Source organism: Mirounga leonina, unplaced genomic scaffold, assembly GCF_011800145.1.
Source record: "Mirounga leonina isolate KUSES-001 unplaced genomic scaffold, KU_Mleo_1.0 Mir_94, whole genome shotgun sequence".
Classification (NCBI taxonomy): Eukaryota; Metazoa; Chordata; class Mammalia; order Carnivora; family Phocidae; genus Mirounga; species Mirounga leonina.
Genome location: NW_023270855.1, coordinates 45,509,717 through 45,525,395, shown reverse-complemented (window position 1 = coordinate 45,525,395; position 15,679 = coordinate 45,509,717). Strand labels below are relative to the sequence as shown.

Sequence of the window (15,679 nt, the reverse complement as noted above, 5' to 3'; positions counted from 1 at the left end):
ACGAGTGCTCAGGAGCCGCCGGGCACCCTCGACTTGCAGGCTGGGGGCGGGGCCGAGGTCCCTGGAGGGGCCTGGACGGAGGTCTGGGGCTGGGCGGGGTCAGGGTCCCGGGGGACGTGGCCGCGGTCCTGAAGCCGGACGGGGGTAGACCCCGGGGGCGGGGCAGGAGTCCAGGGGGAGGTGACCGGGAGTGGCCAGGGCCCAGGTGGGGCGGGGAGGGACGGAGCCAGAGTCCCGGAGGAGGGGCGTGGTCGGTCCCTGGGGGGCGTGGTCGGGCGAGGCTGGGTCCTAAGGGGTGGGACGGTGATCAAGGAATTCAGAAGCGCTTGTCTTTCACCAGGCCGTTCCTCAGCGGCTTCCTGGGGGCCAGAACCGGACCCAGGTTAGCCCCGGGACCCCATGCCCCGCATACCGCCCTGTCTCGCCCGCATCGCCCTCCCCATCCCTTTTTCCTGCCAGGCGGCGGCCCACCTGGGTCCTTCCTCCCTGCCCACACGGCCATAAGACCTTGCCTTCCGCCTAGTGGGCATGGCGTCCCTGCTCCTCCCAATTAAACCCTCCTCTCTCCTCTCTCTGGAGCTACCCACTGCCGCTGGAGGGCAAAAGCCCTCCGCCTGATTTAACCCCACCACTTGGGTCTGGATAAACCCTGCACTTTATCCTCCTCCCCTTCCAGAGAGTGGGCAAAACTGGCCAGAGCTCCCTGACACTCCGCCCAGAGTAGGGCTCCTCCCTGGCTCCGGGGGCCCTGGCTGGCTCACAGCCCAACAAGGAAAGTCTTCACAGCCTCTGTGATTCTCCATCCACTGGCCTCTGTCTCCATCTGCCACAGCCCCTACATTCCTTCCACATTCTGAAAACAAGTTATGCAGTGTTTTAAAAACTCGAATCAATATGGTAAGTGTCCAGGTTAAGTCCAGAGAAAGCCCCCTAATTTTTTTTTTTTAAGATTTTATTTATTTATTTGACACACAGAGAGAGAGGGAACACAAGCAGGGGGGGCGGCCGGCAGAGGGAGAAGCAAGCTCCCCGCTGAGCAGGGAGCCCGATGTGGGGCTCGATCCCAGGACCCTGGGATCATGACCCGATCTGAAGGCAGACGCTTAACCGACTGAGCCACCCAGGCGCCCCAAGCCCCCTAATTTCTAAATAAGGTATGGTTTGCATATTTCAAACTATAAAGATGTCTTCTGGGGGATGCCTGGGTGACCCAGTCAGTTAAGCGTCTGCCTTCAGTGCGGGTCCTGATCTCGGGGGTCCTGGGATAGAGCCCTGCTCAGCAGGGAGTCTGCTTCTCCCTCCCCCTCTCCCTCTGTGCTCTTTCTCCCTCTCTTGCTCTCAAATAAATAAAATCTTAAAAAAATAAAAAAGATGTCTTCTGCACCCCAGTGTTCCCAAAAGTCGACCCAGAGGTTGCTGCCGTGCGCACCACCGCTCTCCATAAATTCTATTTTCCCTGCCGGCGCTGGTGGCAGGTCTCGGGTTCCGCCTCGGGGTCTGCCCAGGACCACCTGACCAGATTCGACAAGGGTTTCCGCCCCTGCTCCTTGGTGCCTTTGCCAGTGCCTGCTGGTGCTGACCCAGCATCTCACTGCCGCTTACTGGTCATGGCATTGGCTACTCCTGTTCCCACTTAGGGGAGCCCCCTCCTGCCTCTGCGCATCGGTCTATCCGTGTCTTTGCAGAAGTGGGTCCTACGGTGCGGCTTACGTACACCTGTTATCAAGTTTTTTGAGCGGCTACTGTATTCTCACGATCTGGACATCAGAAAGCACAGGGAACTCACAGTTTGCCTGAGCCACTCCTGGAAATCAACCTGGGTTTCTTGCTTCCGTGCAGCATTTCACACACATCTTGCGGGTATCTCACCCACATCCTAGCTCACGGCGTGTGCTACCACCCCGGGCATCCCCTCGTCTTGCGGAGCACTCTGGCTCAGAGACCCTTTCATATAGGAACCTACTTCCCTCGAGATGACCTCAGTCACTTTAATTCATTCTTTCCTTGGGCTGGAGCCACTGCATGTCCCTTCCTGGGAGCGCGCGTCCCATCCTCTGCCCACTTTTCCGTGGCTTGCTGCCCTTTCTCTGGCTGCTACCACCGGCAGGAGCCCTTGATCTGTGAGGTTAGGGATAAGCCCCCAGGGATAAGCCCTCAGGTTTGTCCTTTGTCGTCCGTTTTTGCCTGTTGGTTCTCTAGACGGAGCAGAGGTGGGGGCTGCTGGCTTCTAGACTCTTCTCATGGCTCAGGTGCTAGATGCCACAATCTCCCTTTTCGGCTCGGGTTTTATTTCGCAGCTTCTGCTTTGGCTTCGACATCTGATCCATCGGAAGTTGGCCTCGGGCTGATTCGAGATACACAAGTTTGCTCTTTTCTCCAGATGGTTACCAAGTATTTCTGACAGCTCTTTGCTCCCAGTGATCTTTAGGACTGCAGTCTATTCCATTTATGGACTCAGCTCTGTTCCTCACTGTTTCAGTTCCTATACTTTTATAGTAGGTTTAATACGTTCGAGGATCGGTACCCCGCCATGCACCTTACCAGAACTTTCCCGATGATGCTGGTTTATTTTTCTGTACAAGCTTCCAAGCACCCCTCCCCACTCAAAACCAGTATTTGGCGGGGTGGGGGGTGGGGGGTGGGGTGGTGGGGATGGCTTCTCTACGATGTCAGATTTGCGCTGTTCAGTGTCATCGCCCCACTATGGGGAAAAGAGAATCAGAACAAGGGTGGAAACTGGAGGGAGAGGAAAGCAGGCAGCATCTTGGGAGGATTCTGGATATTTCCTCGGAGGTAAGGAGGACAGGGAGCGAGGGGACTCCCTAGGGTTTGGCAAGGTTTCCACTTTGAGTTTCCCCCCACTGCGATAGGCAAACGTTCCAGAAAGGTACTTTGGGGAGGGAAGAGGGGCTGATTCCCAATAGTTTCACAGAAGCTGGGAATGTCAGGCGGACCCGGAGACAGAGAATGGGCGCGCAGAGGAGCATCGGGAGCTGGGGGAGAAACTTGGAAGTCAGGTGAATTAAATGAAGGGGCCGTGAGAGGGGAGGCCGTGGGGAAGTGGTGGGTGCTGCAGGGCAGGTCAGCAGACCGAGTGGGGTGAGGGCCCTTGGTGGCTGCTGGTCTCAGCAGCCCCTGAGGCGGCAATGGGGGGCTTCAGACCGAGGGGCTGGGCCAGGACTGGGGCACGGGGGCCCCTCCAGGGGGCTGATGGTGGAGGCAGTGCTGGTGGTCCTGGGGCTCTGGGAGGCAGAGGGAGTGAGAAGAGAGAAGCAGGGCGCCTGGGTGGCTCAGTTGGTTAGGCGACTGCCTTCGGCTCAGGTCATGATCCTCGAGTCCCGGGATCGAGTCCCGCATCGGGCTCCCTGCTTGGCAGGGAGTCTCCTTCTCCTCTGACCCTCCCCCCCTCTCGTGTGCGCTCTCTCTCTCTCTCTCAAATAAATAAAATCTTTAAAAAAAAAAAAAAAAGAGAGAAGCAGCCAGAACGAATGAAGCCGGGCACTACGAGGAAGGGGGCGGGGCTACTTACTGGCCACGTGCTCGGTTTCCCAGCTCCACAGTCGTGGGTCTCAGTCAACATTTCCTCACTGTTCTCAAACCTCCCTGAACTTTCGTCTACGCAGCCTGCAGGATCCTGGTTCTGGGGCCTGGAGATTTCCCCTGTGGCTGGGTTTGGTCAATTCTGAGAAACGTCCTGTGCTTAAAAAGAACATCTGTTCCCACTGCTTCTGAGCTGCTCAATGAGGAGCTCGGACTACCTCCCGTGGTCCCGTCATGCTGAGATTTTAGGGTTGTGACACGTGGAATGTTCCAGATCAAGTATTACATCTGATTTTTTTGTCTTGTTCTTTTACTTGCAACGTTCACGTATCCTGGACTTGAAGTCCTTTAACCAGCGAAGAGGTGGATTAAAAAAAAAAAAATCTTGTGGGGCGCCTGGGTGGCGCAGTGGGTTAAGCATCTGACTCCTGGTTTCAGCTCAGGTCATGATCTCGGGGTCGTGGGATCGAGCCCCGTGTCGGGGGTCCACATTCAGCAGGGAGTCTGCATGAGATTCTCTCTCGCTCCCTCTGCCCCTCCCTGCTGCACTCTCTCTAAATAAGTTTTTTAAAAAAATAAATTTAAAAAAACCTTGTAACTGTCACGATTATTCCATGTATGCTTATTTGGATGAGTAATATTTGAGAGTCTACCCTCTGGTTTTGCCTTCCTTATCCTGCTTTTACTAATCTTCCTTTTTTGCATTTTTTTTTTTTGTTGTCCCTGTCCGGGGTTCCCCTCTACATCCTACCAGCGTTCCCAGAAGTCCTTAATATAGCCTAAAGGTAATCCCCACCCTCTTGCAAAGTGCAAAGGCCCCAATCCCATTTCAGTATTTACTGCTTCAGTTCTCATTTTTTTAAAGCTCAGATCGGGCCTTTACATTTTTTTACCCAGATATGTGTCATTTCACCTGCTGATCTACCTCTTGGGATAGCTTTCCTGTGTTCTAAAATACACCCCTCAAGATCTATGAGTGGTAAACTTTCCTAGTTTTTCTTCTTGTGGGTGTTCTGTCTCTTGAGGAATTGTTTTTATTTTTAAAGATTTTACTTTTTTTTTTTTTAAGATTTTATTTATTTGACAGAGAGAGAGAGAGAGAGAGAGGGAACACAAGCAGGGGGAGTGGGAGAGAGAGAAGCAGGCTCCCCACTGAGCAGGGAGCCCGATGAGGGGCTCGATCCCAGGACCCTGGGACCACGACCTGAGCCGAAGGCAGACGCTTAACGACTGAGCCACCCAGGCGCCCCTAAAGATTTTACTTTTTTAAGTCAACTCTACACCCAACGTGGGGCTCGAACACAGGACCAGGAGATCAAGAGTCGCGTGCTCTACCGACGAAGCCGGTCAGGTTCCCTCAGGCAAATGTTTTCAGAATTGTGTAAGAAATTCCCAGTTGCTGCTTCCTTCTTTTCGGCACTGGACAGGACAGTCCCCTCCACACTCGTCCTGCGTCCCTTGCGGCTGTGTCCTTGTTGCATAGGCCATCTTTCCTGTGGCTGTTTTGCATTTCTCGCTACGACGTGTTTGGGGCCATGGATGTCTTTTTATTCATCCTCTTTCTGATTTACACCGTTACGTCTGGAAAATTCTCAGCACTGTGTCTTCTCATGTTGTGTCTGTCTCCTATCAGAACTCAGCGAGGCCAGGTCATGCTTAGAATTCTAGCTGTCATCGTTTCTAGCTGCGGTTGCTGTAACCTTGGTCACTTCTTCGCAGCTTTTAACTTTTTTTTTTTTTAAGATTTTATTTATTTATTTGAGAGAGAGAATGAGAGACAGCACGAGAGGGAAGAGGGTCAGAGGGAGAAGCAGACTCCCCGCCGAGCAGGGAGCCCGATGCGGGACTCGATCCCGGGACTCCAGGATCATGACCTGAGCCGAAGGCAGTCGCTTAACCAACTGAGCCACCCAGGCACCCCCAGCTTTTAACTTTCTGATTCTCTCTCCAGCAGCATCTAATTCTATGGGCCTTAACATCCACAGGGGGCTGATGGGCAGTCCCCACATCCTAATCTCTGGAACCTGGGAATGTGACTTTATTAGGGGAAAAAAGCTCTCTGCAGATGTGATTAGGTGAAGGAATCTGGGCGGAGATCAGACTGGATTTAGGATGGATCCTCAGTCTGAAGACAAGTGTCCTCAGAAGAGAGAAGAGCTGGAGAGCAGAAGGTCATATGAAGACAGAGAATGGGCACTGGAGTGACACGGCCACAAGCTAAGGGACCCGTGGAGTCCCCGGAAGCTGGAAGAGACAAGGAAGGGTCCTCTGCTAGAGACTTCGGAGGGGGCACGCATGGCCCTGCCGACAATGTTAGACTCCTGGTCTTCAGGGCTGTGAGAGACAAATTTCTGTTCTAAGGTCCCCCAACTCACGGTACTTTGTTCCTACAAAACTGGCAACACACTATGACATCCAATGTCATTTTTGACGATCTTTCATGTTTTTTTTTTTAAATAAGATTTTTATTTTAGGGTAATCGTCGGTTTGTGGAGATGCTACGAAGGCAGGACAGGGAGCTGTGGGGTACCCCTCGCCCGGCTTCCCTGCATGTTACCATCTCACACCTCCACCGTGTATTTGTCACAACGAGGACACCAAGGCCGGGACAGTGCTACGAACGAAACGCAGACCTTATTTGATTTCCCGAGTTTTTCCGCGAATGTCCTTTTTCTGGCCCACCAGCCCACACTGCGTTCAGGCAACATGCCTTCATTGCCTCTGACCGGAGACAGCGCCTCAGCTGCCTTGTTTTCCACGACCTGAGGGTTTGGAGGCGCCCTGACCACTCTTCGGCAGCATGTTCCACATTCTCCTTGCTTCTTATCCATGTTACATCCGACTGCGCTAACTGTGGCCAGCCTTGGGGAACTGAGCTCTGCGGGTGACACCCGGGGGGTGGATCCTGGCAGTGCGTTCCCTGGTCTGCCCTGTCCTTTCTGTGCGGAGTTCACGCTCTCATCCTACTGGACATGCCGGCCACGTGCCAGCCCCCTGCCCCCCACCCCATGTTCTGGCCGGGTGTTCTCAGGGCAGACAGGCTAGGGAGCCGCACCGAGTGGGGCTAGGTGGTCTGGACATCTCCACCAGGAGCTCCCCAGTCTACAGCAGGAAGATCTTTCCAGTTTTTCGTTTTGGCCAAGTAAGTGCTCCCCTCTTGCACCTGCTGCTTTAGCTGTTGCTTTTTCTGAGGTTTTCTCTGAGGGTTGGTCAGACTCCTTGGGGATACCTCATTGATGTCTTCGTGGAATTCCTAACTCATGTTCCCTGGACATCGGATGATCAAACAGCCCCCAAACTAGATGCCTGATTCCTGCCCACCCCCCTTGGCCGGTGCACACAGCCCTACCCCAACTCAGCCCCAACTTCCGTCTCGGTAAATGGCAGCTCGAGACGGAAGTCTTGGATTGTCTTTGCTTTTTTTATTTCTGGTTCACCTAAAACAAGTCTGGTAGGTTCTATAGCAGAGCTGGGATCTGACCACACTCGTCCTGGCGACGGCCCCTGTGCCCACCCGTCCCGATGACAGGGACGGCCGCGTGGTGATTAGGCCCCCACACCATCCAGCTGCGGAGACCTCACCTGCTGTCCAGTCCTCTCATGTCCGTGATCCCTGCTCGCCTGTCTGGTCCCTCTCTGGCCTGGGCACTGGCATTTTGGCCTTAGCACCCCCCCAACAGTAGTGCCACGCTTGGGGGTTGCAAAGTGCTTTTATTTATGTGAACTGGCCAGAGAGCCCTCAGCTCTCCACTCTGGAACCCGCCGGTTCTCTGCTCCCCTTCTTACGTATTCCAAGGAGATTTTTAAAATCTCTGCTTCTCTCATCCTCCTCACAGCCCATTCTGACCCATCTCATCGAGCTCTGAGCACACTGCTTCCCTGAAACCCCCTTTCTCAGGTTGGTCACTGATGAGCCCCCCAGAAGCCAAATCACAGGGTCCACTGACTTGGTACCTTGCAAGCCGACAGCAGCCCCCCATCTTGGGGTGTTGTACACCCTAGACTCTGTTGATCACCCAAAACTGCCTCCATTCACTCCTGGGGCCCCTCCAGGCTGGGAGCATTGGACATCGTCTGGCTTACAACCTGGGGCTGGCGAATCCCAGGGGTCCTACCTCCGTGGTGCTTGATGAGGCCCCTTTTCCCCTCCTTCCCTAGGACTCCCGCCTGGGCCAGACTGGGTCTGAGCCCCCAGCCCCCTCTCCTGCTTGACTGCCCTGTGGGCTGCCCTGCTGGGCCTCAAGGCCAGGGAGCGTCAACACGGACCTAGTGTGGGCTCTCTGGGCCATCACGGCTCCCCGTCCTCCCCACCTCCACTGCCACCTGCTTAGAGGCTCCCCTCTGACCTGGATCATGGCTGCTCACCCACTGGGCCAGCGACTCAGCTTGGCCCTCATGCTCCTAGCTCCTACCACCAACTCCTACCATCGAGACCCAGATTCTCCACCCTCGCCAACCTGCCCCACCCCCAGGCTGCTCCACCCACTTCCTGTCTGGCCTGACGCATCTAACTCTGTCGCTAAGCTTCCACGCCTTTATTGCACTCTCTCTGGGACAGAGGCTCTGGGGACGGGGGCAGTGTCCATGGCAGCCTCATCCGCTGCCTTGTCTCCAGAGCCGGCCCCCAGAGTGTGCGCACCAGACAGATGTGGCTAAAGGAACGAACCGGGGCGGCGGCCCCTCCACACTCACTCAGCTTTGCTGGGCTTGGGGCTCTGGGCCTCTGCCGCATCGTATTCCCGCACGTCCTTCAGTTCGTGTACCTGGCCTGTCAGCACCTTGGCAGCAAAAGCCACGATGTACTGTGGGGGGAGGGGGGCGCACAAGTGAGAAAAAGCCACTTCCCTGACCCTGCTGCCCTCCCGATGGCTGTGTGCTCCTGCCACCGGACCTTTGCACGTGCTGTTCCCAGGGCCGAATATGCCCCCTCCCTGGGCATGCCTGAGAAGGGCCTGTGCCTGGACCACTGCTTGGGGACCAACCACTGGGTGGGCAAGGAGCGGTGGGCTGCTGACTCACCAGGAACCAGTAGAGGTTCATGAGGGTGAGCAACAGAAGGAGAGCGTTGAAGAAGAAGTAGAAGGGGATGTCAGGCACGGAGCGCAGGCTGCTGTGGCACGTGGCGTACAGAACCTTGAGCGGGAACCAGTAGAGGCGGAACCAGAACCTGCAGCGGGGAGGGGGGCTTGGGGAAGCTGTCGGGGAGAGGTGGAGGGTTGCCCCACCTGGGCCCTGTGCTGTCCCACCTGGACTCATCCATCTGTCCCTGCACACCCCCACCCATCCCGGTCCCCCTGCCCCCTCCTTGCCCACCCCTGCCCGTCTGTCTCCATCCCCGCCCAACCCTGCTTCTGCCCCGCCTCCGGCTCGCCCCTGTCCCGCCAGGCCCCACCCCCTCCAGCTTGGCCCCACCCCTTCTCGCCAGCCCCACCTCCTCCCCGGAATGCCTCCACCCCTTCTCGCCAGCCCCACCCCCTTCCCTGCCCCCTCACCAGCTGAGGCTGAAGCTGAGGCAGCCCAGGTCGGCCGCCAGAGCGTGGAGCCTGTGATGGGAGCCGCCGCGGGACTTGAAGTAGACATTGAGCTTGGTGAATTCCAGCTGCACGTCGCTAATGTCATGCAGGAAGAGCACGAGGATGCCCACATTGTGGTACCTGGGGAGGGGAGTGGGATAGGGGAGGAGAGAGGGTGGGTCACACTGGAGACCCTTATCCTGCACCAAGGCTGTACCCCAAGCCTCCTGTGGGCCCCTTCAAAGCTGCCCTCCCTGGCCTCCGTGACCTGCCCATTTCCTCAGCGGGCCAGGTCAGGGGCAGCACCCAAGCTGTGCCTGCGCCTTGGTGGCCCCACTCACTCCCTCACCCTCCCTGCCTCACTGTCCCCAGGGGACCCAGGAGCCTCCCTGGAAGTTCCTTGTCTGCCCCTCCTCGTCTCTGTGACCCCTGACCCTCAGTGGCCTGGGCCATTTTGCATCCCCCACAAGTCTGTCCCTCACCTCCAACATCATTGCCACACTGACCCTCCTAGGTCTGTTCGTTTAACCTGAACATTGCTGCAATCTGCAGACCTGCCTAGGGAAGGCCGAGTCCCCACCAGGCTCTAAAGAAGCCTGAAGGCATCCGCCTGTCCCTCCCCAGCATTCCACCTGACAGCTGCTTGGGCCACTGGACCTGAATTCAGCCTGAACATGCCTGAGCACCTCTCTCACTCTGCCTTCCTGACAGTTCACGTGCCACAGGCCCTTTGCACATGCTGTTCCCATCGCCTAACATGCACCTCCCCAGTGTTCACGGAGCCTTCCTTCACCTTTCAGACTTTGCTCACGTGTCACCCAACCACCCACACCTCACCACCCCCACGGTCCTTATCTTCCCACTTGATTTTTCTCCATAGTTATCACCTTCAAACAAACTGTTAGTTCTTTTCTCGTCTGTTTGTTTGTTTGGGTCTTATCACCTAATTCTACTCTAGAACATTGCTACCTAATAGAACTTTCTAGAATGATAGGAATGTTCTAAACCTGCACTGTCCAGTAGGAGAGGCAGCAGCTACACGTGACCACTAAGCAGCTGACACGTGGCTACTGTGGCTGCAGAAGAGAACATGCAGCTTTATTTCAGTTCAGTCCGAGCTGACACAGGCCCTGGCGGCCGGCAGCTCTAGAGGTGTGGAGCAGCCCGTCCAACGGGAAGCAGGTGAACCGTGCGTGTTACTTCAGATTCTCTATCAGCCACATTTAAACAAGAGGTAAAGAAGACGTACAATTAGGGCGCCTGGGTGGCTCAGTTGGTTAAGCGACTGCCTTCGGCTCAGGTCATGATCCTGGAGTCCCGGGATCGAGTCCCGCATCGGGCTCCCTGCTCGGCGAGGAGCCTGCTTCTCCCTCTGACCCTCCCCCCTCTCATGTACTCTCTCTCTCTCTCATTCTCGCTCTCTCAAATAAATAAATCTTAAAAAAAAAAAAAGACAATTAATTTTAACACTATATTCTAATTGACTCGGTAAGTCCAAAATGTTGTCATCTTCACATGCGACTGATACAACAGAAGGATTGGCAAGAGATACTCACTCTCCACTGTCTTTGACCTTACACGTACGGCAGGTTGAGGTGTGGACGGGCTGCGTCTGAGGCCCTCAGGGGCCACGTGTGGTGGCCACAGTGGGCTCTAGAATGCTAGGGTGGGTTGGTTGTGTTCCTAGCCACACCCCCTGCAGCAGCCGGGCATGGCTGGTGGCCCAGGAAGCACTTCTAAGTGACCCGGCCAAGGCTGCCATGGGGTCGGAGGGGCCAGAGGGGGACGGATGGGGTATGAGCAGGCTGGGGCTTCTCTGCACCTGATATACCCCATCCCTCTGCAGTCTCTCTCCAGAACCCACCCCCATGGATACCCACCGTGGCCCCTGCCAGCCTACCCTCTCTGCTCATGCTGTGCCCGCTGCCCTCCAGCCCGCTCCCGGACTCACCGGAAGGCATAGGAGGAGACGATGAGGACCAGGGTGACCACGTGGTGGATGAGCATGACCACCGAGTCCTTGCGCCAGGCGTCCATGTACAGCGTGGCATAGATGGAGTGGCCGTAAAAGCTTCCTTGCAGCAGGTAGGCGGCTGCGATGTCCCGGGGCACCGCCATGCCCGGCGTCCAGTCTGGGGAGAGCAGGCCTGTGTGGTCAGGGGCCTCCAGGACCCCTCCAGCTGGGGTGCAGCCTCCACAAGCCAAGGCGTGCCACCCCCTTCTGCAGGCACACTGGTCCCTGGTAGTCTGTTCCCACTCTCTACCTGTTATTTTTTATGAACGGGTGTTCTTTTTTTGGAGTGGTTCTAGATTTATAGAAAAAGATGCTCCCACCCCTGAAATCTGTCCCTTGCAGGATTTCCAACTCTGGCTTGGTTTCCCCTTCCTGTGTTCTCTCACTTATCAGGCTCTCTGGAGGCAGCTTCGATGCCCCTGTCCCAGGTTCTCCCATCCCGGCAAATCCCCCTGCAGGATGGAGGCTGCCACCCGCCTCACCATGCCAGGCAGGACTGCCGAGGCAGAAAGCTGACGGGCCAATCCTGTTGCAGATGGGCTGTCCCACCCAGTGGGGTGTGGCTCCCCTCCACCTGCTCCTGCGGCCACCTGTGCCCACCCACACTCAGGCTTCACCCCCTCCCGGTGACACTGACCCCTGGCTCTCCCCATTTCCTCTCTCAGGACCATCACCAAGAGGGCTTGGCCTGCATCGACCTGGACCTCCCTGGCCACTCCCTCTCTGCTCACACCCCCAAAATGACCACCCTGGGCTCCCCCCGAGGGCTCCTGCCTCCACCCTCAGAGACCTGGAGCCAGACCCTCATGCCGCCTGGAGCCTGGCTGTCCCCTAACCCCCACGCCCAGTGCCTCGCCTCGGCGACCCTTCTTCATCCGCGCCTTGACTCCTTACGCAACAGGGACCCACTCACGTGGGCCCCCATCCGGGGTCCCCTCTCTGTCCAGGCCTCTGCTCACTTCCCCTGCCCTCGCCACTCTGACCCTGCTCCGGGCACCACTGTCTCCCGCTCAGCTCGGCCCCAGCTCCTCCTGGCTTTCCAGAGCCTGTCCCCGACGGTCCACCCTCCCTGCGGTGGTTGCAGCAGCTGTGAACACACGAGCCCCATGTGCTCCAGCAAGTCCACTCCTAGTCAGGTGCTCAAGGGAGCTCAGGCCAGGGCTCCTTGCACACGCAAGTGCACAGGAGCGCCGCGGCCGCCACCAGACGGTGGAAGCAACCCAAGTGCCCACCAACGCGCGAGTGGGTGAGCAAAATGTGCGCCCTGCACACGACGGACTACCACCCAGCCGTACAAAGCGGCGAGGCACCAGCTCTCCTATGGGGTCCATGAACCTCAAAAGCACGGCGCTGAGTGAAAGAAGCCAGACACAAAAGGTCACAGAGAGCATAATCCCTTTCCACCTCCAGGAAAGGTCCAGAACAGGCAAATCCATAGAGACAGAAAGCAGATCCGTGGTTGGGGCGGGGGGGGGGGGGGGGGGGGCCTGCCCGGGGGGGGGGGGCCTCCTTGGGGGGGGGCGGGGATGGAGGCACAACACGGTGAATGTGCCACGTGTGCCACGGAACTGCCCACCTGAACATGGTAAATATTTAAAAACTGTGGTAAGACACGTACCATGTGAACGCTGACACCTCAGCCATTTTTCTGTTCTGTGGCCCCACTGTGTTTGCACCGCGGCGCGGCCATCTCCAGAACGTTCCTCGTGGCGCCCACCCGAACCTCTGTGCCCCTTAAGCCCCGGCTCCCCGTGCCCTCCCCGAGTCCTGGCTTCCATCTCCACGCACCTGGCTACTCCAGGGACCTCACGCCAGCGGACAGTACCAGCTACTGGCAAATTATGGTTGACTTTACGTCATGTATATTTTACCTAATTAAAAAAAAAAAATGCACCCCCCCCACAATGGATTAGATCTCCTCCCACCACTTTATCAGGTCCAGGGGCTCCTCAAAGTCTGACAGCAAAACGCACACTTCTGGCAGGAGCCCCCCTCCCCGAGCTCTGTGGGAATGTTGCAGCCGGTGGAGGCCCCCCCCAACACCTGCCAGGCGCCTCTGCCCCCCTTGAGAGGAAAGGGATGTAGAGGTGCCTCGGTGCACAGAGCCAGCCCGCTGTGGAAACAGGACGCAGAATTTTCCACCAATCGCACTGGCAAGACTTTTACCGTTGCGCGAGCGTCCCCCTCCACCCTAGAGCCCCGGATCTGGGGCGGGGTAGGGAGAGTGCGACACACATGGAATCCCCCATCCAGACTCCGTCTGCACCTCCCCGCACTCGGGGGGCCATGGAGCCCCGGCCTGCTCTCCGCATTTACATCCAACCTGCTGCTCTGGACGCTTCGTGTCACCCCCACCACATCCCCCACCCTGGCCTCTGGGATCAGCGCCGCGGTGTCCTAAACCCAGCTCCTTGCTCTCCCTGAAACCTGCCCCCTACCTTGGATCCCAGCCCCTGGTGTCATCCCCACCCTCCCTGCTCACCCCTCCCTCTGGCCTGGCAGTGGATCCTTATCAGTTCTGCCCTCAAAACATTTCTCAAGCCGGCCATTTCTCTCCCATTCTGGGCCCCATCCTGGGCCTAGCCCCCTCGTGTCCTGGCTCCTGCCCTCAGCCCCCTTCTCAGTTGGGCCTGTCAGTATCCCCCGCTGCTCACAGCCCTCCGGTAGCTACCCCCTGTCCTGGGGGGGGCTGCTCTCTGCCTCTGAGCATCTGCCAGGAGTGTGCCTGTCCCACGGTGGCCCTTGCATTTCCTATCTGCTCCAGGCACCTCCAGGTCCCCATGCAAAGGTCACTTTTGGTGGGGCCATCCCCATCTCTGTAGAACATTCCCCGCCCCCCTGGAGTTTTCTTATCAGCTGTTAACAGATTTCGTACTTAATTGTCACCACAAGACATCAAGGCGGGGGGCTTTCTCTGGAGCACTCACAGCCCTGTCAGCACAGTGCCTGGTACACAGTAGGTGCCCAATAAGTGCACATGCAAAGCAGCAGCTCACCTGCAAGCATGTTATCACAGCATAATTTAAAAGAAAAAGCCAGAGGCAACTCCATGCCTGAAACTGACAGGGATCTATGGTGGTTCAGTCACACAAAGGGAAATTGAATGACAGCTAAAACCTGCCCTCCAGGGGTTTATAACAAGGGCAATGCACGTGGGGAGAGTGGCCATGTGGGCGACGCAGTCCCACCAAGACAGACAGGTGCCCAGCAAACGCGGTGCTCGTCACCGGGAAACTGAAACACAGAAGCTCTGTGCCCAGCCCTTGGATCGGAGCGCGGGGTTGGTGCCACGGAGGCTTCAGAAACTGTTTACGTCCTGTGGCAGGAAACACTTCCATGTGTGTCCCTGGCGCACAGCCTGAGCGGTCAGCACAGGAATAGAGAAATCCCGACACCCCCATCACAGATTGGGTTTTCTAGAACAGCCTGCCTGCAGGCGATAAAGGACACTACAGTCACCTTCCTGCCTACCCCACTAAGCTCAGGCCTTGACGACCCCCACATCTAATCCAATCAATGGATGCAGCCGTTTCTCACCATCCTTATCTCTTCGCCAAGCTGGTCCAAGCCACACTAGGCCCTCACCTCCCCCCTGGGCCCTTTCTTCCTTATCCGGGACTCTCCTGCCTCCACATGGCAGCCAGAAGAAGCAGCTTTTTATGATCCACAAACCCATCCCATTTAGAATGAAACTCAAACTCCTCCTACCCTCCTCTCGTCCTCACACACCAAGCTCAGGCAGGCCCCAGGGCCTTTGCACATGCTGTTCCAGACACCAGGAATGCCCACCTGGGTCCACACAAGGGGTCACCTCATTCAGGACACCTCCCTGAGCCCTAATAGCACCAGGTCCTAAACAGGACCCTTTCCTGTCCCCAGAGCCCTTTAGGCACCCTTGTCTTGGGGCTGCCTTGGGACGGCCCTATCTTGGAGCTGACATCCAGCATGAGATGTATGATGAGTGTCCAGCTCCCCCATGTCGAGCAGAACCCTCCCCCACCCTGCTCTGTCCAGCAAGGCCCCTACCGTAGAAGACAGAGGGTGGGTCGTGAAAGAAGGGGTAGTCGGTGCCGAAGAGCAGGTAGGCGCTGTAGCTCCAGGCGCCCAGATAGAAGAGAAACTTCCAGGCGCTCTCAGGCATCTTGGCGGCATCTCTAGGCTGGAGGCGACACCGCTTGGCCAGGGGCTATATGGGTGAGAAGGCGGTGGCCATCAGTGCTGGGGGCCAAGGACCAGGGACCACTTCTCCAGGGTGGGGAAAGCCAGGCTCAGGGGCTCTCCAGGCTGGGCAGTGTTGGGGAGGGCCGGGCCCCGGTACCCACTGCCGCCTGGAGTGTAACCAGAGCCCATGTGTGCCAGCCAAGGGCTAAACTTAGTGCCCAGCTGTCCGGCGCAGTGTGGGGAGGGGAGTGGGGGGAGGTCTGAGAGAAACGTAAGGGAAGGCCATGGCGGAGAGGAAGGGGACATGTGAGTACAGTGCAAGGGAGACCAATGGGGCCAGCCCAGGGGAGCTGGGGGACTTGGGGTTCCCAGAGGGAGCTGGGGCTATACCAGGGAGGAGGGGAGATTAAAGATAAGATATGGAGGGGCCTGTAGGGGCAAAGCTGTGGAG

General features: G+C 57.2%; 1 protein-coding gene across 2 annotated transcripts; it reads right to left on the bottom strand.

Annotated features, from left to right (window-relative positions):
* Positions 1-3: 3 nt before the first annotated feature.
* Positions 4-15,392, bottom strand: CERS1 (ceramide synthase 1). 2 transcript variants are annotated; one of them, XM_034997653.1, is made up of 6 exons: positions 15,094-15,392; positions 11,005-11,185; positions 9,033-9,194; positions 8,560-8,707; positions 8,233-8,342; positions 4-359 (listed from the first exon to the last, which is right to left on the bottom strand). In XM_034997653.1, exons 1-6 carry the CDS (start codon positions 15,206-15,208, stop codon positions 317-319), a joined length of 759 nt encoding a protein of 252 aa, XP_034853544.1. In that variant the 5' UTR covers positions 15,209-15,392; the 3' UTR covers positions 4-316. The 2 variants fall into 2 exon arrangements, with proteins under 2 accessions (XP_034853544.1, XP_034853545.1); XM_034997654.1 differs by lacking the exon at positions 4-359 and having other exon boundaries at positions 5,498-8,342.
* Between the last annotated feature and the right edge of the window lie 287 nt (positions 15,393-15,679).